Source organism: Lithobates pipiens, unplaced genomic scaffold, assembly GCF_037356315.1.
Source record: "Lithobates pipiens isolate NorthernLeopardFrog02 unplaced genomic scaffold, aLitPip1_a1.2 Scaffold_22, whole genome shotgun sequence".
Lineage (NCBI taxonomy): Eukaryota > Metazoa > Chordata > Amphibia > Anura > Ranidae > Lithobates > Lithobates pipiens.
This window is the reverse complement of record NW_027507784.1, coordinates 129552621-129575657: the sequence shown is the minus strand read 5'-3', so window position 1 is coordinate 129575657 and position 23037 is coordinate 129552621. Positions and strand designations below refer to the sequence as shown.

The 23037-nt window shown below is 43.0% G+C and overlaps 1 protein-coding gene across 5 annotated transcripts in view; it reads right to left on the bottom strand.

Moving 5' to 3' along the window:
- Positions 1-2232: 2232 nt before the first annotated feature.
- UBE2F (ubiquitin conjugating enzyme E2 F (putative)) overlaps positions 2233-23037 on the bottom strand; it is a 396663-nt gene continuing 375858 nt past the window's right edge. For all 5 annotated transcript variants that reach the window (XM_077448309.1, XM_077448308.1, XM_077448307.1 and 2 more), the window contains one exon: positions 2233-3241. In XM_077448309.1, the coding sequence (XP_077304435.1) occupies positions 3191-3241 (51 nt within the window). In that variant the 3' untranslated portion in view covers positions 2233-3190. The remainder of the gene's footprint in view (positions 3242-23037) is intronic.

Below are 23037 nucleotides of genomic sequence, written 5' to 3'. Positions count from 1 at the left end.
ATCTATACTGTGTTTTTTACTTTTTGAATTTGGCGACGAACTCCATCCCTGTGCGTCGCAACGCTCGCAGGGAATGGAGCTCGGCAATGTGACAGATCGAGTGAGACACAGCGGGGAGACATGGTAAGTAAACCCCTACATGGATCCTGCGATGCGATCCCAAGTCTGGCTCGGAAATGCCGCTTATGGTACTGAAATCTTACCCCGAGCCAGACTCGGGAATACCGCCAGGGAGACTACACCTGTGCTGTGGAGAGACTGGCAGAACAAACTACCTGGGAAAGTAAGTGGTGTAGGGCCTTTTGTGGTATAGGGCCAAATCTGAGTTTTGGAATTTAGTTAGTAAACCTTCAAATCAATGTACTGAGTCAATATGTATGGGATGTTTGTAGTAAAGTGAAATGCACACTGCAGCAGATGTCCCTCCCTTGTAAGAGTGAGGACACCCCTTCATTGTGAAGAGTGTTTGGGGATAGAGATGGCCTGGTGGCATTCTTGGGCCAGGCCATGTTCTTGGATGAAGGGGGTGAATTAAACTTTTGAATTTGAAGCCTGGTAAGAGAGTGACAGTGCTCTGTGTTTAGGGGTAGAAGCACTCGAAGAGGAAGTTTTCATTACCCTTCTCCGAGGAAGCAAAACATTCCCATCTATGACGTCTTTAATGAATTGGTCAAGTGCCTCACCAAACAAGCATCTTTAAAAGGCATATGCGCCAGGCATCTTGTCCATGCAGGTTCAGCTGTCAAGGATTTTAGTCAAAGAGCCCTGTGCATATGAATATAAGAGCCATTCTGGGAGTAGAAAGGTGTAAGGTAAAAAGTAGCCTATCACTCATATAGGAAACCCAGTACACAGGCATCTCGCAGCATCTTCAAAATGCAGCTCTATATTAAACAAAAAAAAACACCTTTGGTGTCCTTTCACATACACACAGTACTGCTGCACATTGAACACACTTGTGAGTCCTATCTATCTATGCTTCTATTTGAACTGCACTGCAATGAGTTCATTGCAGGAAAATGAACATATGTGAACAAGTCTTTATTTTGGGACTAAGTCCAACCTATGTGTGTGATTATATGTCAGTATTACATTGTATATCCCTGTATGTTGTGGTCGTTCAGGTGCTTATCTAATAGTTTCTTGAAAGTATCAATGCCCCCCACTGAGACCACCGCCTGTGGATAGGAATTCCACATCCTTGTCGCACTTACAGTAAAGAACCCTCTACGTAGTTTAAGGTTAAACTTCTTTTCTTCAAATTTTAATAAGTGGCCACAAAACTCCCTTTTGCGAAAAAGATTTATCCCTATTGCGGGGTCACCAGTATGGTATTTGTATACCGAAATCATATCCCCTCTCAAGTGTCTTTTCTCCAGAGAGAAAAAGTTCAGTGCTCGCAAACTTTCCTCATAACGAAAATCCTCCAGACCCCTTTATCAGCTTTGTTGGCCTTCTTTGTACTCAAGCGGCTCTTCTCCAGAGAGAATAAAGTTCCGTGTTCGCAACCTTTCCTCATAACTAATATCCTCCAGACCCTTTATCATCTTTGTTGCCCTTCTTTGTACATGCTCATAGTTACAGTAGTAAATAGTGAATAGACTGTCAATAAAGGAAAAGTCCTCTTTCCTCACTTATCCTGCTGCCATACTTCCAAGATTAGAGTGAGAAAATGGCAAGGATTACAATAATGTCAATGGCTAAGCCGGTCATACACAGCTTGAAACTTAGCCTATTTCTGCAGAATCAGCTCTTATTCAAGCCATGGGTGGTCCCACTGACCCCACCTGGCTTGACAACAGTTTTTTGATTGATGAAAGAGCCATGGGAAACATCATTGGCTGAACAGTGAGAGCATCCAATTAGATGCAGTCACTGTTTCGGTATGCTGACAGTTGTGGCTGCTGTCAGAAAACAATATCAAGCACGGTGATCCCTTCACCCACGTTGTTTAGAGTGGATGGTGGAATATATTCGATTTCTCTCTAAGTTCTTTTCAATGAGAGAAGTCTATACGTAAATGGCTAGCTTAGGCCAGATTCACACCTATGCAGTTTTAGTGCTTTTTGCATTTTGCAGATTTGTACTACAGTCAATTAAACATTGTTTCCTATGGAATATGTTCTGTCGTGCAAATATGCAAAAAGCACTAAAAATGCATAGGTGGGAATCCAGCCTAAGACGGCTTCTATACAAACAACAAAAAAGTAAACAGACATCAGACCAAACCAGTGAAAGTGCATATCTTTGTATTTATATAACCCATATACATTGGCAGGGTGTGGTTACAGTTTCCATCAAGCTCCTTTAAACACGATTAATAAGTTAAAGTTGCATTATCACAGTAAGAAGAATTGGTCACCCATGTCTCGTTATCTGTGAAAGTCACCCTGCATGCCAGCAACTTTTTCACTCGCAGAAAATCTGCATATTGCCTCACCCCATACTTCTCTCAGCACACAGATAAAATTATTATTAAAAAAAGAATGGATTACAGGATGATATTGACCAGGCCTACTGATCAAGTGAGGCCTGACAAATTAATTTGGTGTCTAGCTCCAGCCTCTTAGGTGGTCTTACTCTCCATTACTGTAAACATTTTAAGCTGTTACATTCCATGCTGGAGTATCCACAAGAGGCAAATATTAACCCCATTGTCACGGTTACTGGACGTTATGTGTCAGTTACAAAGCAAACCATCTGTCTGAATGAAAAAGGCATCACGTAGTTATGGTGGTTCAGGCCTACAAGAGGCTTATAGATTATATACTTCAAGTTTGAAAAACACATTTTTGACCTAAGACCACCTGGTAACTGATGTTTTTGAACATGATTGGATGTTCTAAGGTTCATTACAACTTGTTAGAATTCATACAATATACTCCGTATATTTTAGGAGATATAAAACAAGCAAGCATTATTTGCCCCACTCAACGAAGGAAAAGGAAAAAAAAAAAGCACACACATCAATAGCCAAAGAAGGGGGAAGAAGAGTTTTGAGGCTCCTTTTGGCTGGGCACAAGAATGGCATTAGAGTGCAGGGGCTGGAGGTAAAATGTTTGTTATCAGTCTGGCAGGGAGAGGGCATAAAAGCCATTCAATGATTTTCACATTCCTCCCCTTATGGCTCTGGAGACCCCACAGAGGCTGGCCACTGTTCTTGAGAGGGATCAGAGATTCAATGTTGGCATCATCTGGCATAGCGCTTGATGTAGTCCTCAACTTTACTTCGATATTCATCCTGCAAAAAAAAAACAAGATGATATTAAACTGACAATCAGACAACCCAGGAAGGTGTTTCATGCATATCTATAAATAAAATGTAACTGTTTTACTCTATCAGTTAAACTGATAACATCCAGAAAATCTGACAAGAAGTACTGCAAACAGTAATGAGGTGTGAAGTTTAGTTGCCCATAGCAATCAGTTTCATGTTCAAGCTAGTGAAATGAGTCTGTCATCACTGTCTCTGTTGATGGGGGAATCATGTGAATTTCTTTCCTGCAACCCATGGTTGCAGGAAAGAAACTTGCACAGCATATGGGCTGCCTTAGGCTTTAAGTCCAACTTTTTTTTTTATTATTTTATCTTAAGTTTTGGATAGTGAGAGAAAGGGTAAGAATTTCTGTCAGGGTTTTACTGATATTGTGGTCACCATTGAACACACACACACACACACATCCCTGTTCTGCCTCTCATGCCCACGATTGCTCATGGTCGGCTGTCATCGTGACTGTCGGCTACGAGCATCGGCACCACTGCAGTGCAGCAGGCGCGTGCCTGCTATTCTGCTTAAAGGAGCCGATGTACAGCTACCATGGCTCGCGGGAACGTGCCAACCTGCCGCAGTATAACAGCGGGTGGTCGGCAAGTGGTTAAAGTGACAAAAAAAAAAATATTATATAATATTTTTTTTTTTTTACATGCTGTCACCAGTGCAGTACAGCATCATATGACTGGTGTGGCTGTGATCAGGGATACTGGTGACAATATGTTTAAAAATAAATAAAAAATTAGCTCAGTGTCACTATAGTAAAACTGTACTAATCTGGGAGAGGGGTGATCATGATTTATTTTATTTTTTTTACATTTTTCTGTACATTTTTTAAATTTTGATTGCTTTAAAAATAATCTGCCTGCATTGCATAGAGAAGTACAGAAACATAGTGATGACATAGCTGGGTCTAAAATAAGATATGCAATGAAATGAAAAATCTTTTATGTGAACATGCCATTAATATGTTGATGATGAGGGAGGGAGGGAGGGAGGAACCAGGGAAGGCAAAATATAAGCAGATTAAACTAGTTTTCTTTTAGAGTATCTAAAGCAGCTGTGGAACAGGGTTGCGCCCAATCCTAAACCACCCCATAGACGGATTAATTTGGCTGGTTCAGTAGAAACTGGCCGAATTTCGGTCCATGTATGGGCAAACTGGTTGTACTGAAATTACTCTATCGATCAACTTCAGTACAACTAGTAGGTTGATGTTTTTTTTTGCTTTTTTCAATCACTTTTCAATTTCAAATCGCTGATGGCGGCTACAGCTGCTGGCAATGATTTTTGTAATCGAACGCTGTCAGAATACAATATGCTGTCATCCCTATCTGACTGTGTTGATGGAAGAATCAAGGAATGTTCTTTCCTCAAACCTGTGGTTGAAGAAATTAAAATTGCATAATCTATAGTATGCCTGACAAAGAAAAAACCTCTAGAAAAAGAATCCAATATCTACATATGCTGTTCAACCATTGTGACTAAGGATGAGCCAGCCAAACACCCCCCCCCCCCCCGGTTCAGTTTGCACCAGAACATGCGAACAGGCAAAAAATGTGGACAGACAAACACCGTTAAAATCTATGGGACACGAACATGAAAAATCAAAAGTACTAATTTTAAAGGCACAAGTTATTGTCATAAAAAGTGTTTGGGGACCTGTGTCCTGCCCCAGGGGACATGTATCAATGCAAACAAAAGTTTTAAAAATTGAAGTTTTTTCGGGAGCAGTGATTTTATTAATGCTTAAAGTGAAACAAAACTGAAATATTCCTTTAACCACCTCAATACAGGGCACTTACAGCCCCCTTCCTGCCCAGACCGAATTTTCAGCTTTCGGCACTCTCAAACTTTGAATGACAATTACTCAGTCACTGTACACTGTAACACTGTACCCATATGACATTTGCGTCCTTTTGTTCACACAAATAGAGCTTTTGGTGGTATTTAATCACTAGTGTTTTTTTTATATTTTGTGCTACAAATAAAAAAAAAAAGACCATCAATTTTGTGAATAAAATGCCTTTTCTTTGTTTGTCATAAAGTTCTGCAAATTAGTAATTCTTCATAAACTTTGCCCAAAATGTATACTACATAGCTTTGGTAAAAAAACAAAGTAGTGTATATTATTTGGTCTTTGTGAAAGTTATAGAGTCAACTATGGTGTCAATCACTGAAAATTGAACACACCTGATCAGGCCTTCAGTACATTAGGTGTATCTCATTTCTTGAGTCAGGAAAGTACAAATACTCCCCAAATAACAAAAACCTTTTTTTTTTTTTTTTTTTTAGAAAGTAGACATTCCAAGGTATTAAGTAAGTAGCATAGTGAGTTTTTTTAAGTTGTATTTTTTTCCCACAATTCTTTGCAAAATTAAGATTACTTTTTACAAAATTGTTATAGTATCAGTTTATTTCTCACACACAGCATATGCATACAACAAATTACAACCCAAAATACATTCTGCTACTCTTCTCGAGTATGGCGATACCACATGTGTGAGACTTTTACACAGCCTGGCCAACACTGAAGTAGCACCACCTTCAGCCGTTCTACGAGCATAAATTACATCTCATTTCTCAACCACCTTTAACACTTTTGAAGGCCCTGGAGCACCAGGACAGTGGAATTATACAAAAAATTACCCCATTTTGGAACGCTAACACCCCAATGAATAATCTAGAACGAGTCTTTTGAACGGTTCATTTTTTTACAGAAGTTTTTGGAAAATGTGTAAAAAAAATGAACACTTTTTTTTTTTACACAAAGTTGCCTCTTCCCTAGTATGGCAATACCACATGTGTGAGACTTTTACACAGCCTGGCCACATACAGAGGCCCAACATTGAAGTAGTACCTTCAGGCTTTCTTGGAGCATAAATTACACATCTCATTTCATTCCTACCTATCACACTTTTGAAGGTCCTTGAGCATCAGGACAGTGGAATTACCCACAAAATGACCCCATTTTGGAAAGCAAACACCCCAACGTATATTCTATGAGGCATGAGCTGCAGAAAGGACTCGGGTACTCTGATGGCCTGGTGACAGGCACTCGGGTACTCCGATGGCCTGGTGACAGGCCCTCGGGTACTCCGAAGGCCTGGTGACAGGTCCTCGGGTACTCCGATGGCCTGGTGACAGGTCCTCGGGTACTCCAATGGCCTGGTGACAGGTACTCTGGTACTCCGATGGCCTGGTGACATGTACTCGGATAGCCTGGTGACTGGTATCCGGGTACTCTGAAGGGCAGTGACAAGTACTCATGTGAACTGTGACAGGTACTCAGATACTCCAAAGAACTGCGACAGGTACTGGGGTACTCAGATGTACTGTGACAGGTACTTTGATGGGTGGTTACAGGTCCTCTTTATTGGGGGGGGGGGCAATCAGTGTGTGCTGGTGTACACTGTAAGCGGTAATGAGATGTTACCGCAATCTCGTTCTCAAACAAGATCTGTGTGAGGAAGAGAACCCAGTAACATCTTGTTACCGATCTATGTTTACATTTAGTGATCGACTGTGAAAGGATCACAGTCGATCACGTGGTAAACAGCCAATGGCTGTTTACCAGCGTCGGTGACGAGCAGTGTTCCCGGGAACATGCCGCCACTGACGTGCGCATGCGCTGTGCAAAGTGGGGTGGTACCACCTGTGATCGGCTGTGACTTCATCATGAATCTCATTGAAAAAAACGGTTCCCCCCCCCGTCCATTACCATGCCCTTTGCGGTACAGTGTATCCCTTACCAATTTACATGGGGGGAGGCTGGGATCTGGGGGTCCCCTTGTTAAAGGGGGCTTCCAGATTGCGATAAGACCCCCGTCCGCAGACCCCAACCACCGGGCAAAGGGTTGTAGGGATGAGGACCTTGTCCCCATGAACTTCGGGACAAGGTGCTTTGGGGGGCTACTCCAAAGCACCCTCCTCCATGTTGAGGGCATGTGGCCTGGTACAGTTCAGGAGGGGGCGCTCGCACCCCCCCCTTTTCCTGTGGCCTGCCAGGTTCTGTGCTCAGACAAGGGTCTGGTATGCATTTTGAGGGAACCCCTATGCTTTTTTTTTTAATTTTGGTGCAGGGCTCCCCTTAATATCCATACGAGTCCTGAACGGCCTGGGTATGGATTTTGGGGGGACCCCCATGCAATTTATTTTTGAAATTTTGGTGCAGGGTTCCCCTTAAAATTCATACCAGACCCAAAGGGCCTGGTAATGGACTAATTTTTTTCAATGAGTTTTATCTATTGATCAGGTTTGAATGACTTTTTTCCTTAACCACTTCAATACAGGGCACTTTCGCCCCCTTCCTTCCCATCCCAATTTTCAGCTTTCATCGCTCTAGCGCTTTCAGTGAAAATAACGCGGTCATGCTACACTGTACCCAAATAAAATTTTTATCATTTTGTTCGCACAAATGGAGCTTTATTTTGGTGTTATTTATTCACGACTCCGTTTTTTATTTTTTGCGATATAAGCGCAAAAAATAACGGAAATTTGGAAAAAAAACAATAGTTTCTTTTTTCCATTTTAAAAGAAATCCAATAAAATCAAATTTTGTCATAAATTTAAGCCAAAATGTATTCTGCTACATGCTTTTGGTAAAAAAAAATCCGTTAAGTGTATAATAATTGGTTTGTGTGATCACGGACATATGTACGCAAATGATCATGTACATATGTGTGCAGGTGATCACGTACATTTGTGTGCAGATAATCATTGGGACATGTGATTTTAGTGGGACATATGTGGGGGACATGTTTTTATTATTAGGGACATGTGTTTTTATCATTTGGGGACATGTATGTTTTGGGGACATGTGTGTTTTGGGGACATGTGTGGGGACTGTTTACACTGTGTTGTGTGTGGTGTGTTTACACTAGACTGATGATCAGTGAGTAAAAAGCTGTAAAAACAGCTTATACTCACTGATCATCAGCCGGCTGCAGCGTTCTGCTCTCCTCTCCTCAGCGATGACTTCCGTGTGAGGAGAGGAGAGCCGATTGCCTAGCAACCGGCTGTTTGTTTACATCACATGACAGCCGTGATTGGACACGGCCGTCATGTGATCAGGAGGGCCAATCACAGAGCCCTCCTGCCGATCTGAGATGTGCCGTGTCCGGGTGACATGAGCACATCGGGATCGCGCCGCTGCGCGGGCACGCGCGCGCGATCCCGCTCCTTCTGAAGGACGTTCCTGAACGTCCTATCAGAAGTAGACGGCTCCCACCCGGCCGTATATATGCATTGGCCGGGTGGGAAGTGGTTAAGAAATGTCATTTTGCTGTGGTACTGTTCTAAACACGGGAAAACTGCACCACTTTACAGGTATACTAAGGACACCAACCCCCCCCCGGCACAATATTTAAAGGAATATTTCATTTAAGCATTATTAAAAGCCCTGCTCTCGAAAAAACTGCAATTTTTAAAACTTTTTTTGCATTGATACATGTCCCCTGGGCCAGGACCCCAGTCCCCAAACACTTTTTCTGGTAATAAATTGCATATAAGCCTTTAGAATGAGCACTTCTGATTTTTCATGTTAATGTTCCATAGACTTTAACGGTGTTCCACGGCTTTCGAATTTGGCGCAAAGACCGCATAATGTTCGCTTTTGGCGAACATCGGGCTCATCCCTAATTGTGACACAGAGGAACAAGCAAAATATCACTTCCAGGCACAATTAATTTAAAATATGTACTTACTGAAAATACACTATAGACTCCTCATTCTATGGCAGATATGCAACAGTTTTACTGAGACATTTGGAAACTAGTTTGTGTTAAAAAAAAACCTATATAAAATCATAACCTATTTCCAAATTAATACTCCAATCTGCCATTAATAACAAAAACGTACATTCCACAAATAATTTAAAACGCTTCTCATAGGAGTAATTGTCTAAACGTGTTCATTTTGGAACATATTCTACTAAAAATTGTCCTCTAGCAAACAGCTTGCAGCCAAGAAGCTGAAGGGCCTGGGAAAATGGTTAACATTACGGGGTCACCATCTGTGGGCTCCACAGCCATAGCTCAGACACAGATCTCCCGGCTTACATTATATGTTATATTTTGTTTCATCACCTGCAATACATAAATCTTATGTGCACAAGGAATTAGATGAAGAGGATTCACTTTTATAGGTGAGCAAGCAGGGTTTTATTACTTCATGCTCCTTAAGATCAGGCACAGAGGAAAAACTGTGCATCAGTCTTGGTGTCGTGGCAACCACCAGTTGTCCATTAGCCTAAATTATTTCTTTATTAATATGATAAATGTTTCACTAAAAGCCTTTAGCAGACTGCGAATACTGCATTCCTGGTGCGAGAGTGATAAGATAGTAGACATTCATTCTTGCTTGTTAACTCCATAAAGAAGCTATGTAATTATAATCAATAGATGTGTATTATTGGTACAGTGCATGCTTGTAATTCATTGCTGTTTTCAGTGATTCTTCTTTTGTTTAAAAAGTGTGGGAATCAAACTGTTGTACCATAAAGCTAGAGAACAGCAGCACAAGGGCCAGTATTCTAGCTGAGCAGCACTGTGGCCCTAAGCCACACATTTTTTTTTTAACCACTTGCTTACTGGGCACTTAAACACCATTCTGCCCAGACCAATTTTCAGCTTTCGGTGCTCTCACAATTTGAATGACAATTACTCAGTCATGCAACACTGTACCCAAATGAATTTTTTGTCCTTTTTTTCCCACAAATAGAGCTTTCTTTTGGTGGTATTTGATCACCTCTGGGGTTTTTATTTTTTGCGCTATAAATGAAAAAAGACCGAAAATTTTGAAAAAAAACGCATATTTCTTTGTTTCTGTGACAAAATTATGCAAATTATTAATTTTTCTTCATAAATTTTGGTCACAATTTATACTGCTACATATCTTTGGTAAAAATAACCCAAATTAGTGGATATTATTTGGTCTTTGTGAAAGTTAGAGCGTCTACAAGCTGTGGTGCGAATCGCACAAAATTGATCACATCTGATGTACTGGTGGCCTATCTCGCTTCTTGTGACCCGAACAAGTCAGAAAAGTACAAATACCCCCCAAATGACCCCTTTTTGGAAAGTAGACATTCCAAGGTATTTAGTAAGAGGCATGGTGAGCTTTTTGATGTTGTCATTTTTTTCCCACAATTCTTTGCAAAATGAAGATTTTTCATTTTTTTTATTTTTCTCCACAAAATTGTCATTGTAATAGGTTATTTCTCTCACGTGGCATGTGTATACCACAAATGACACCCCCCAAAAAATTCTGCTACTCCTCCTGAATATTACAATACCACATGTGTGGGACTTTTTCACAGCCTGGCCACATAGAGAGGCCCAACATGCAGGGAGCGCCATCACGTGTTCTAGAAGCATAAATTACACATCTAACTTGTTGACTATTTATTACACTTTTGAAATACCAGGACAATGACACGTGACACTGATGACAGATGGCACTGATACGTGGCAATGATGACACTTATACGTGGCACTGATGACAGATGGCACTAATATGTGGCACTGATGACAGATGACACTAATATGTGGCACTGATGACACGTGGCACTAATACGTGGCACTGATGACACGTGGCACTAATACGTGGCACTGATGGCACGTGGCACTAATACGTGGCACTGATGACACGTGGCACTAATACGTGGCACTAATACGTGCCACCGGTGACAGATGGCACTAATACGTGGCACCAATGACGCGTGACACTGATGACAGATGGCACTGATAAGTGGCATTGATGACACGTGACACTGACAACAGATGGCACGTGACACTGACAGGTGGCACTGATGACAAATGGCACTGATACATGGCACTGATGACAGATGGCACTATGTGGCACTGACACGTGGCACTGACGACACGTGGCACTGACGACACGTGGCACTGGGGGCAGTTGGCACTGGGGGCAGGTGGCACTGGGGTGGATGGCACTGGGGGCAGGTAGCACTGGGGTGGATGGCACTGGGGGCAGGTAGCACTGGGGTGGATGGCACTGGGGGCAGGTAGCACTGGGGTGGATGGCACTGGGGGCAGGTAGCACTGGGGTGGATGGCACTGGGGGCAGGTAGCACTGGGGTGGATGGCACTGGGGGCAGGTGGCACTGGGGTGGATGGCACTGGGGCAGATGGCACTGGGGCAGATGGCACTGGGGCAGATGGCACTGGGGCGGATGGCACTGCTGGGGGTGGATGGCACTGCTAGGGGAGGATGGCACTGCTAGGGGAGGATGGCACTGCTAGGGGAGGATGGCACTTTATTTTATTTTTTTACTTTTTTTTCTTTCACAGTCAGAACGGCTGCCGCTGCAGCCGTTCATCTCTCCCCTCTCGCACTGTCTGTGCGAGGAAGGAGAGCGGCGCTGAGAGATGATCTCATATGTAAACATATGAGATCATCTCCCATTGGATACGCCGATCACGCTGTAAACGGCCGCTGTGATTGGCCGTTTACAGCGATCTGTGTTTGCCTGTCCCCGGGGGACACGGCGAACACAGAACTTCCGCGATGCGCGCCCGCGGCGGCGCGCATTGCGGAAGTAAACATCACGCCGTCCAGGGACGACAACCCGGACGAAGGCGCCTGCTCTACTGCCGTCATTCGGCCATAGGGCGGGCGCGAGGAGGTTAAAGCTGCATCTGCAGAAGATTGGATATCCACCTGGTAAACTTTGAGAAAGTATGAACTGAAGACTGGGTTATGGCTTGCTTTACACAGTTGGACAATAGGGGCTTGGTATCTAAGGGGCTGTTCACACCTGCATGTTTTGCAGCTTGTAAAACGCTCAGCTCTGAAGCTCCAAAACGTCAAACAAGCAAAATCCCATTCATTGCAATGGACCCTCTTCACATCTGAGTGTTCTGTCCCTTAAAGCTCAAAAAAGTACATGAGCTTCTTTTTGGCAGATTACAAGTGTTTCTGGCCTCATTGACCTTATTAGAAGCGTAGGACGTGAGCACAAAAAGGCTCGTAAAACCCTCAAATAGCAGCTCTCCACCCCTAATTTCCTCTCTCCCCTCCCCCTAGAGATTTCTATTGGCTAAACAAAAACATCTGAAGCTGTAAAACATTTGTAATACACTTCTAAAAGGCTTGTAAAAAGCTGCAAAAAACCCCCCACAAAAAAAAAAACACAAAAAACACCCGAAAAACATCAGTAAATCGATACACTCAGGTGTGAATGGAGCCTTGAGGCCCAGGGCCCTCCTACACATTTGATGAGCAACAAATAGAAGTTTTTGTTTAAGAGCATGGGCTCTTGCAATCAAGTTCCTCGTCCACTGTGCATAGGTGGATTATTAAAGCAGAGTGCCCCTTGTGAGGTCCCAAAGAAAGAACAAACAGGGAATCTGTTTGTCTAATGGAAGAAGTAGATTTTAGTTAAAATCAAATGGCTCTGGCTACACCCAGACAATGCAGAGATCATTCCATCGAGTGCTTAGGAGCAGGGCATAAGGATGGCAGAATGTCATCCTCGTTGAAATAGAAAGCTGAAGAAACTATTGTTTTGGGCGTATTACAACCTAGTTGTGGTATATGAGAAGCAGCTTATAATAGAAAAGGGCCACCAGTTCTGAGACATCTGACAGAAGTAATGGCTACCAAAAACGCGACTTTTCTTGCAAAATCATCAATGATGGGTTCTGCAGGGCAGTCTAAACCAAAAAAAGGGCCCAGTGAAGCACAGGGTGCTGCAAGGGGGCCTAATATGAGGAACACTGAATAAAGGTTTTCAAAAGGGAGCGTGAAGCCCAAGGTCTTTGGAAAATAATGGTTAAGACCGATACCTTAGGGAGCTAGGATTCTGGTCAACAGTAAGGCCAGAATGCGACACACAGAGTAATCACTTGGACTGTATTGACTACACTCACACCCGGCAGAGTAAGATTTCCAGGTATAATAGATATTCCTGGAAGCGGTATGTTCTGGTCTCAGCAAAGTAGAAATCACAGACTCAGAAATCTCTCTAACCATTAAGACCTGGGTTCCTACAGCCATATCATTAAAGCCAGGGACTGTGAAGCAGATTGGAATAGACGGGACAGGAGAGGCAAAATTCTCAGTAGGGGGAAGGCTTATATTAGCCTAACCTGAGACAAGGGAATAATTACAGCATCTGAGGCCAGATAATCCCTAGAGTTGGATACAAACAGTTGCAGCTTGTTGTATCTAATGGATAGGATATCTATATCCGTAGACCCCCTTTTTTTGGCATATCAGACTGGACACAGATATAATTCACCTGGCAGTTTACCACTCATGGTAGGTGGACTGCAGAAATTGCTGGTCGGTTTCCATTCATGAGAAAATCTGGTTTTCCAAGTACCTAGTGTTCCCTTGATGGTTGATATATGCCGCTGTGGTAGAATTGTCTGACTGCAGCTGAATTGGGTGCCCCTTTAGAAAGGGGGTCCAGTGCTGGAGGGACACCCTGACTGTAATGAGCTCCAAGATGTTGATGGGGAATTTGGTCTCCCTTCTTGTTCATGTTCCCTTACTGGTCAAGAATTGGAAGACTTTTTCCCAGCCTGAAAGACTCATGGTGGATTGACAGAAAATTGTATAATCTACAGCATGCCTTAGAGAGTGGATAGGCAACCTTCGAGAGATGGTGATCTACTTTAACAACACTGATAGTCAAAGATGACCAGGCAGTGTGTTGTTCCAATCCCCCCCCATTAAGACTGACCAACTTTTTTGATAAAATATTTTTTATTCAGAACAAAAAAAAAGTATTTCAAGAATGTTTTGGAGTGTGTTATGCAGAGAATGCCACGTTCAGGAGTGCCTTGCCGCCAGAATGCCACGCTCAGGAGTGCCTTGCCGCCAGAATGCCACGCTCAGGAGTGCCTTGCCGCCAGAATGCCACGCTCAGGAGTGCCTTGCCGCCAGAATGCCACGCTCAGGAGTGCCTTGCCGCCAGAATGCCACGCTCAGGAGTGCCTTGCCGCCAGAATGCCACGTTCAGGAGTGCCTTGCATCCAGAATGCCACGTTCAGGAGTGCATTTAGCTCAGAATGCAGGATCAGGGGGGAGGCGATGTTAAGGGTAGTAGAGGACACTGCTATGGAGGTGACCCTACCCATAACCGTGTCCACTGCCCCTTCAGATCACCCTCCCTACACACACACACAGTGGTGTCTTCTGCCCCCCTTTCCCCTACAGCAGTAACCTCTGCCACCCCCCCCCCCTCTCCTCCCATAGCACAATGTCATACTTGTTTCCACAGCGGAGACCGGGAAGCAGCACAGTTCTGGACAGAGAGCAGGAGCCAGCAGAATGACTTTTCATATTAGCAAGCTGGTGAATGATTGCTTAGTACCACCCTGTGTCCTAGCAACCAATCACAAACAGTTTAACATAAAAAGTTAATTTGGCCAGCTCCTCCTCCCACCCTCCGTCCTGGGCTGTGCTTCCTCCCAGTCTCCACAGTGATCGCAGCGGTGGAGGAGGCGGCTGGAGGGGAAGAGAGAGACTGGGACATAGGTGGTGCTGCGGAGGAAGCTGGAGGCTGGGAAGGGAGCCTAGGGAGACAAGGATCTGCACACATAGAAGGTAAGGGTGAGCAGTGCCTGGTGGACTGCACTCAATGGGTTGTGGACCCCCGCCTTAGAGTGTTTTTCGATCAGCTAGTAAGGCTTTCCAGTAGTCGAATACCTACAACCCATTTAATACATTTCTAGATTGTTGAGATTTTTGTTGATTGTTATGTGTATGGAATTGTGGTGAAAGAGGGAGAACACTGGCATTTTAGGGATTGCCCAATTTGTGATTTTTTGGGTTATCTCATACATTTTTGTCTAAAGAACATGACCATAAAATGTGTAGTAGATCCTTTGTTTCTTGTCCACATCTTCAGCATGTTGCTGGGAGGGTAGGCTAAATTATTTTTAAGATGGATTATTTAGTCACATTTTAAATTCCATTATTGTTTTTACATTTATGACTAACTTGTACAGCAGGACATTTCATAGATTTACAATGAAGTACAATGAATAGTTTTGTATACACCACTAAACCGAGCCACAAATAGGAGTATAGTCCAAACAAACACCTTTAACAAATTTCAGATAAAGAGCTCTACATTATAGAAATAATTTTCAAGCAGTAATCACAAATCAAACTTTGTTAGGCAAATACTTTACCCCTGGGTTTAGTGTACAAGGACAGACACATAATGACCCAGTTTTCTAACTTTAACAAGTACAATGTACTTGAGAGTTACCCACAGGAAATTCTGCACAAAACCCATTTCCAAGCATAGGAAAAGCAAAAGCTTTCATTTCAGCTTAGCTTTGCTATATTTTAATAAAAACATTTTTGTTTAACATGTAAAACAGAAACACAAAAGCAATCTGTCTCCCTTGAGATAAGTTTGAAGTGAACCTAAAACCAGATTACTGGAATCAGAATGCAAGTGATAAAGAAAAAAAAGAATCACAGCAGCCAAAATAAAATTCAGAATCACTAAAGTAGAACTCCAGGCAAACAGATAAATATACAAACACCTTTAGTGCTTATCTGTCAAAGGAGTTTTAATTCTGTACAGCCAGTCTTGCGATGCACACACCATCATCATCACACTGCATATCCAGGAAGATCAGTTTGCAGCTTTCTCTTTCACATTCGTTACTTCCAAGAGCACCTTCTTGTGAAAAAATGTATCTCGCGCCTATTAAACCAAAGATCACCTTCTTGCTATTTGAAGAAAGATGATGTTGATTTATTGCCTAAATAAGCATGCTAGAGGTGACACAGGAAGCTGCACCGCTGAACTGGGTAATAAGGATGTCACGTGCCAAGCTGGGCGGTATGGCAGCTGTGTGCAAATTACAAGGCTATATAAAAACAGAAAAAATAAATACTTGCATGAATTTTAATTGGGTTTTTAGGCATTTGTCTGGAGCTTAGCTTTAGAATGAACCTGTGGCATGCATAAAAATAAATGCAAAACTTTTTATTTTGTACAATTAACCACTTCAATACAGGGATTTTTATACACCCTCCCTTCCCAGACCAATTTTTAGCTTTCATAGCTCTCACACTTTGAATGACAATTACTCAGTCATGCTACACTGTACCCAAACCAAATTTTTATCATTTTTCTTCTAACAGAGGTTTCTTTTGTGGTATTTAATCACCACTGGGTTTTTCATTTTTTGCAATATAAGCGAAAAAAGAGAAATTTTTGAAAAAAAAACAAACACTTTTTTTAGTTTCTATTGTAAAATTTTGCAAATAAGTAATTTTTCTTCATAAATTGGGCCAAAACATATACTGCTACACATCTTTAGTAAAAATAATCCAAAATTAGTGTATATTATTTAGTCTCCGTGAAAGTTAGTCTTCAAGCTATGGTGCAAATCATTGAAAAATTATCACATCTGATCACACCCGATGTACTATAGGCCATTTCTCATCTCATTTCTTGAGAACCTAACAAGCCAGGAAACAAATACCCCCCAAATTACCCCTTTTTGGAAAGCAGACATTCCAAGATATTTAGCAAGAGGCATGTTGAGTTTTTTGAAGTTGTAATTTTTCCCCACAATTCTTGGGAAAATTATTTTTTTTTTTTTTGCACAAAATTATCATAACAAGATATTTCTCTCACACAGCACATGCATACTTGAAATGACACCCCAAAATACATTTTGCTACTCCTGAGTATAGTGATACCACATGTGTGAGACTTTTACACAGCCTGGCCACATACAGAGGTCTACCATCCAAGAAGCATTTTGGAAAGCGAACACCCTAACGTATAATCTATGAGGCATAATGAGTCTTTTGAACGGTTCATTTTTTTCCAGAAGTTTTTGGAATATGTGGGAAAAAAATGAAAACACTTTTTTTTATACAAAGCTGTCCATTTATAAGATATTGCCAACACATAGCATGTACATAGCAAAACTGACATCCCAAAATACATTCTGCTACTCCTCCTGAGTATGGTGATACCAAATGTGTGAGACTTATACAGCCTGGCCACATACAGAGGCCCAACATTGAAATAGCACCTTCAGGCATTCTAGGAGCATAAATTACACATCTCATTTCTCAACCACCCATTACACTTTTGAAGGCCCTGGAGCACCAGGACAATGGAAACGCCCACAAAATTACCCCATTTTGGAAAGTTAATACCCCAACGTATAATCTATGAGGCATAAGGAGTCTTTTGAACGGTTCATTTTTTCCCAAAGTTTTTGGCAATTGTGGAAAAAAATGAAACCGCATTTTTTTTTTTTATACAAAGTTGTCCACTTATAAGATATTTCCAACACAAAGCATGTATATAGCAAAAAGGACACCCCAAAATACATTCTACAACTCCTCCTGAGTATGGCGATACCACATGTGTGAGACTTTTACACAGCCTGGCCACATACAGAGGCCCAACATCCAAGTAGCACTGTCAGGTGCTCTAGGAGCATAAATTACACACCTAAATCCCTGCCAACCTATCACATTGTTGAAGGCCCTTCATATTTCTAACACATAGCATGTACTGTACATACCAATTACAAAGCAAAATACATTCTGCTGAGCAAAGGGAAAGGAAAAGATTACCTGCGGTTTTAGTAGTGCAGTGGTCCACAGAGGAGAGCATTGGCCCAGGCAGCAGCAGAAATGTGGACAGCGACAGGAAAAAAGACAGCAGACAGGAATAGTCAGTACAGGTAGAGATGTTGTCAGTATTGGTCCAGATAGCAGGCAGGGATATGGTCAGCAGCAGCAAAAGGATCAAAAGGATCGTCAATGCAGCAGGTAGGAATACTGTCCATAGTTAGTACATGCAGCAGGCAGAGGTATGGTCAGCACAGCCAGAGTGTTTGTCTAGGGAGCAGGCAGGACCATCTAGCTTAGGGCATCAGTCAGGAGAGAATGGGGACAGGGGTAGAGACTTCTCCCACCAAAATCGATTTGAAGCCTCCGGACAACCAGATCCTGTTCTGGGAACACAGAAAACCAAAAACTAGGTTTCTGAACACTATTCTGGAGCCCCTCACATATATGAGACACCTGTGTAGCAGGGTGAAAGATCAGTCCAAGGGGCAGGCAAAAACATGGTCAACAGGCCGAGGTCAGTGCAGGTAAAAGGCAGAAATAGACAGTAGGCAGAGGCATAGTTGATATAGTCCAGGGTCAGTTCACGTGAAAGGCAGAAACATGGCGGATAAACAATGGAGAAGGTAGGCAGAGGGATAGTCGAGAAACAGGCCAGGGTCAGTTCACAGAAGAAAATTATCTGGTTGGTTGGGGCAGGGAAATATTCAGGACAGAAATTGAAAATGGGGAAATGGCAGTATTATAAATATGGGCTAATACTTTTCCAGAGTGTGATATAGCTTGAAGCATTCTCCGATGCAAAGGCCAGGTTGGGAGGGACAGTCAGGCCTACGGAAGCTGGTGTCTTTCCTAACTCCTCTTTTGCTGTACACCCAACTTTTTTTGGCGTCGTCTTCCAGATGGTGATGGTGGAATATGGTCCGGAAAATGATGTTCATGTAGTCTGTTGACACAATCGGAGCGAATACTTACTGGGGGGGATACTTGCTGGTAGATCAGGGAAGTGACAATGTCTTCAATAAACTTTATGAAGGTGGTGAGTTTTTGTTGATTTTTGGTAGATGATGAAATAATTTAAAAGGGCCAAATGAAAAAAGTAAATTGTTACTTTTTTGTAGCAAAAAGAGGGATTTTCTTGTTGAAAGATAGGGCTGCAACATTTTATTGTTTAAATCCACCCCCCCCCCCCCCCCCATGAATTTATTGTACTCGTTGATACAGCCCTTTCAGTTTTTTCCTTGTTGTACCACAGGCCAAAGTTTTTTTTAGGTACTGGTGGCGGAGAAGGGGCAAACTGATGTAATAGTTGTCCATGTAAATATGAGTGGGAATGCCAACTCCCAAACTATTTTTCCACTTATTCCCATATATGATGGACACTCAAGGGGCTGGAGCTGGGAATCTTTGCCTTCGTACACGTGGAATGAGTGCACATGACTGGTGGCGCTTTCACAGAGCTTGTTGAGCTTCAAGCCGTACCTCGCCCTCTTACTTGGGATATATTGCTCGATTCCCAGCCGGCCTGTGAAATGCACCAGGGATTCGTCCACAGATATGTTTTTGTCAGCGACATAAAGTTTGGCAAACTTCATGGAAAAAAAATTAATTAGGGGGCGAATTTTATATAGTATATAGTTTATCAAAGTTTGGGTAATTTCGGGGGGGGGGGGGCACTGTGAGTTGTCACTGAAATGCAGGAAGCGCATTATTATTTCATATTGGGACCTGGACATGGCCGATGGGTTTGGTCGACCAATACTTATGCATTTCATTTTTTGTAAGCCCCATGTTGAGCTTTAGGCTTAAAAACAATTAAGCTCCACCACTGTTAGGGGTCTCCATTCAAAAGGGCGGGCATAGCTGGAGCGGGGGTTGGATGCAATGAATTGATGGGCAAAAAGGTTGGTTTGGTCCACGATGCCTTGAACCTATTCGTCGGGGAAAAATAAATTTAAAAAATCAATTTGGGAAAAACCTGCAGTGTTGACCTGCACACCTGGCTGTGCTGTAAAAGGGGGGATCGTGGATGACCCTGTGGTAGGAGGTAGCCACAATGGATTTGCAAAGGCATCTGGAAGCTAGGTTTGGGCCCTAATTCTTTGGCGTGCACTTGTACTGGGCCTTTCCTCCTGGGGTCTACTGCCATTGGCACAGCTGGTAGCTGTCTTTTTGGACAGACTGCTTCCTACTCCAATTTGCATCCTGATGTGCTGCCTTCAGGAGCTCATATTACGAACCAGAACTGAGCGTTGCTCTCATCAGTCAGACTGAGTATTTGGTATGCCTCTTCTGGGGTGTACACCTTTCTGGACATAGTGGCTGCAGGTACTCTGGTGGCAGGTATTCTGGTGAGGTGGCAGGTACTCTGGTAGCAGGTACTCTGGTGAGGTGGCGGGTACTCCTGATGGACAGGTACTAGATGAAAGGTCCTCTTTATTTAGGGGGGGAATCTGGGCACATTAGTACGTGTACTAGGGTACATTAATGTGTAACTCACTGTTAGCTGATCTCCTCCTCACACTGGATCAGTGTGTGTGAAGAGGAGAATCCAGCAACAGCAGTTACACACAGTTTGTTTACATTTAGTGACCGGCTGTCCTTGGACACAGCCGGTCACTAAAGAGCCTATTTCATTGGATCTTTACACTGATCGGGGCTTGACTGTATCCTAGGGAAAAGCCTCAGCCCGATCACCGTGCTGCTCGCCCCCAGAGGTGGGAGCCGTGCATGCCGCTACACAAGCAGCTCTGCCTAGTGACCAATCACAGCCGGTCAAGCTGCTCCGCCACCGCCACTCCAATACCCCCGTCGGGGAACGGCTGTGTCCCTCGGGACACACCGGATCGCCGCTCTGCGGGCCCCCACAGTAGCGGCGGAAAGCCGAGGACGTCATATGACGCCCACCCAGGATGGGAGATCCCATCTGTGGGCGTAATTTGACTATGGCTGGGTATTGAAATGGTTAAACAAATTAAAAGCTGACAGGTTCCTTTTAAATAAGTATAACATAAAACATTAGGCAATAACAGAAAAACATGCAGATATCATTTAAAGTTCAGTTTAACCTTGTCAAGGTTCGCTTTCAAGGTTCAGCTCATATGACAGTGCAGCAACTCCAAAATTCAGAAAATGCTAGTGTGTTGGAGTATGTTACAGGAGTGTGAACAAGAACCATATTGCCTGTGCAACCAGGGCTCCCATTAGAAATCGCGGGGCACCGTACAGCCTACCTGGCACAGTGATACAATGCGCAAATGGAGGGAATCAGAAGCAGGTAGAAAAGGGAGGGGAACCAGTCTGTCCCTGCAGAAGCTGAAAGCTGGGGGGAGGGAGGGAGAGAAATCAGCTTTTAGATGCTAGAGAGAGCCACACAGGACATTCTTCTATAATTGCCCCTCCATCATAATTACCCTGCTGTTTGGGCCCCCTACAGGAGGGCTGGTCCCCACTGCACCCCCTCCCCCCATCGGCAGCCCTGTGTGTAGCTAGCCAGACTCTGAGTCAATCGCTGAACTTAAAAGGGGTTGTTAACCCAATTACCCCCAATTAATCAGGCACACAGTACATGGTTCCCTAAGCATTGCAGCATCTTTTTTTTTCTGTGTGAATACCCAATAGCCTTTTTTAGCTGTGTCACTTGTCCTAAATCATCTCTATATCTAAGCCGAGGGAGCCGAGTAGTAGGGACACAGATTCCTTCTGATGTATGTAAGATATGTCAGAAGAGGAATCTCTTATCTTCCTCTCTGTGGCTGTCAATGCAGAGTTTACCAGAGGAAAGGGGAGGGGGAGGAGAAGGGCGTGGATGGGAGTGTAGGAGGCAGAGAGAAGACGTAGACACACATTTAGACCACGGTATGTTGGCTCAGCAGCCATATTAGTGGTCTGTTCTCAGGTGGGAAGACAGGAGCTGGCAGGATCAAGCCGGTATTGTAAGAGATACAGAGAAGTAATGCAAAAAGCAAAAGCACCAAGCTGCAACTTTGCACATTAAAGGGACAGGAGCAGTATTTTTTTTTTTTTGTGTCAACAAATGCTTTAATGGGTAAGACAGCCAAGAATACTAGGTGCCTGGCTTTACCATATAGCAGAAGAAAATACATGGACAAACAAAAAACTGCTGTACATAATATTTAAGGGGAGTATCATGAGAACAATTAAAAGAGCAGTAAAACAGAATCTGGTTCATCAGCTGAAAGGAAGGGCAGGTAGAACCAGGGCTTTTTATCAGGGGGAACTTGGTGGAACTCAGTTCCACCACCTCTGGCTCAGACCCTTTGGTGCCTGCACACCACAATCGCTTGTAAACACAGAAGTCTGGTTTCTGTGTTTACAAGTGTAATGCAATCCTGATATTTAATGCCCCTTTAAGACCTTCCTACTGTTTGTGAAATTTGAATGACCACACTCACCATTTGATGTGATTTGGAGGGTGTATGTAGGGGGGGGGTTTTATGGGGTCATGGTTAAGTTCCAGCACCTATTTTTTGAGAAAAAAAACGCCCTGGGTAGCACTGTTTTGGCTTTCTTAAAACACAACTACAACCTTACCATCAGTCTTACACAGTTGTCCTGGCCCCTCTCCTGTACTGATATTGCAATTGCTTACTGTTATTTCATTGCACACTATGAGGTTCTCATATACTTATATGTGCATAGCTCCTTACAGTGTCAGGGTTGGGGGCTCCATAGAGAAGCACTGCAGAAGAATGCTATACAGAAGCATAGAGATCTAGTGATAATTCTATTTCTGGATAATTACAAGTTCACTCACGGATACTCCTCCTACCTACAGTTTTAGTTGGGTTAGAATATTGGAGTACTGCATATGTAGTCTGATTTTTCTGTCATGCTCTGTTTGCTTTCCTGATAATTGGTCATGATTATTGATATATTAACATGTCCACAAAGCTATCCATGCTGCATAAAAGAACATTTACACGTTCAAACTGTACTTTGTATTTTTGCTGATTTGAGATAGGTCATAACTTTTTTTTTGTAATTGTGCCTACTGGTTGAATCTCAATGTATACTTTATTACTTGTATGTGGTTTCATTTGAAAATTAATAAAAATAGATTTAACGTAAAAAAAATTAACTGCACTAGGGTCTGCACTTATTTCTTTGTTTTGCTCTTATAGTTTGCCCTTTGCCCACAGACCACCTGAAGC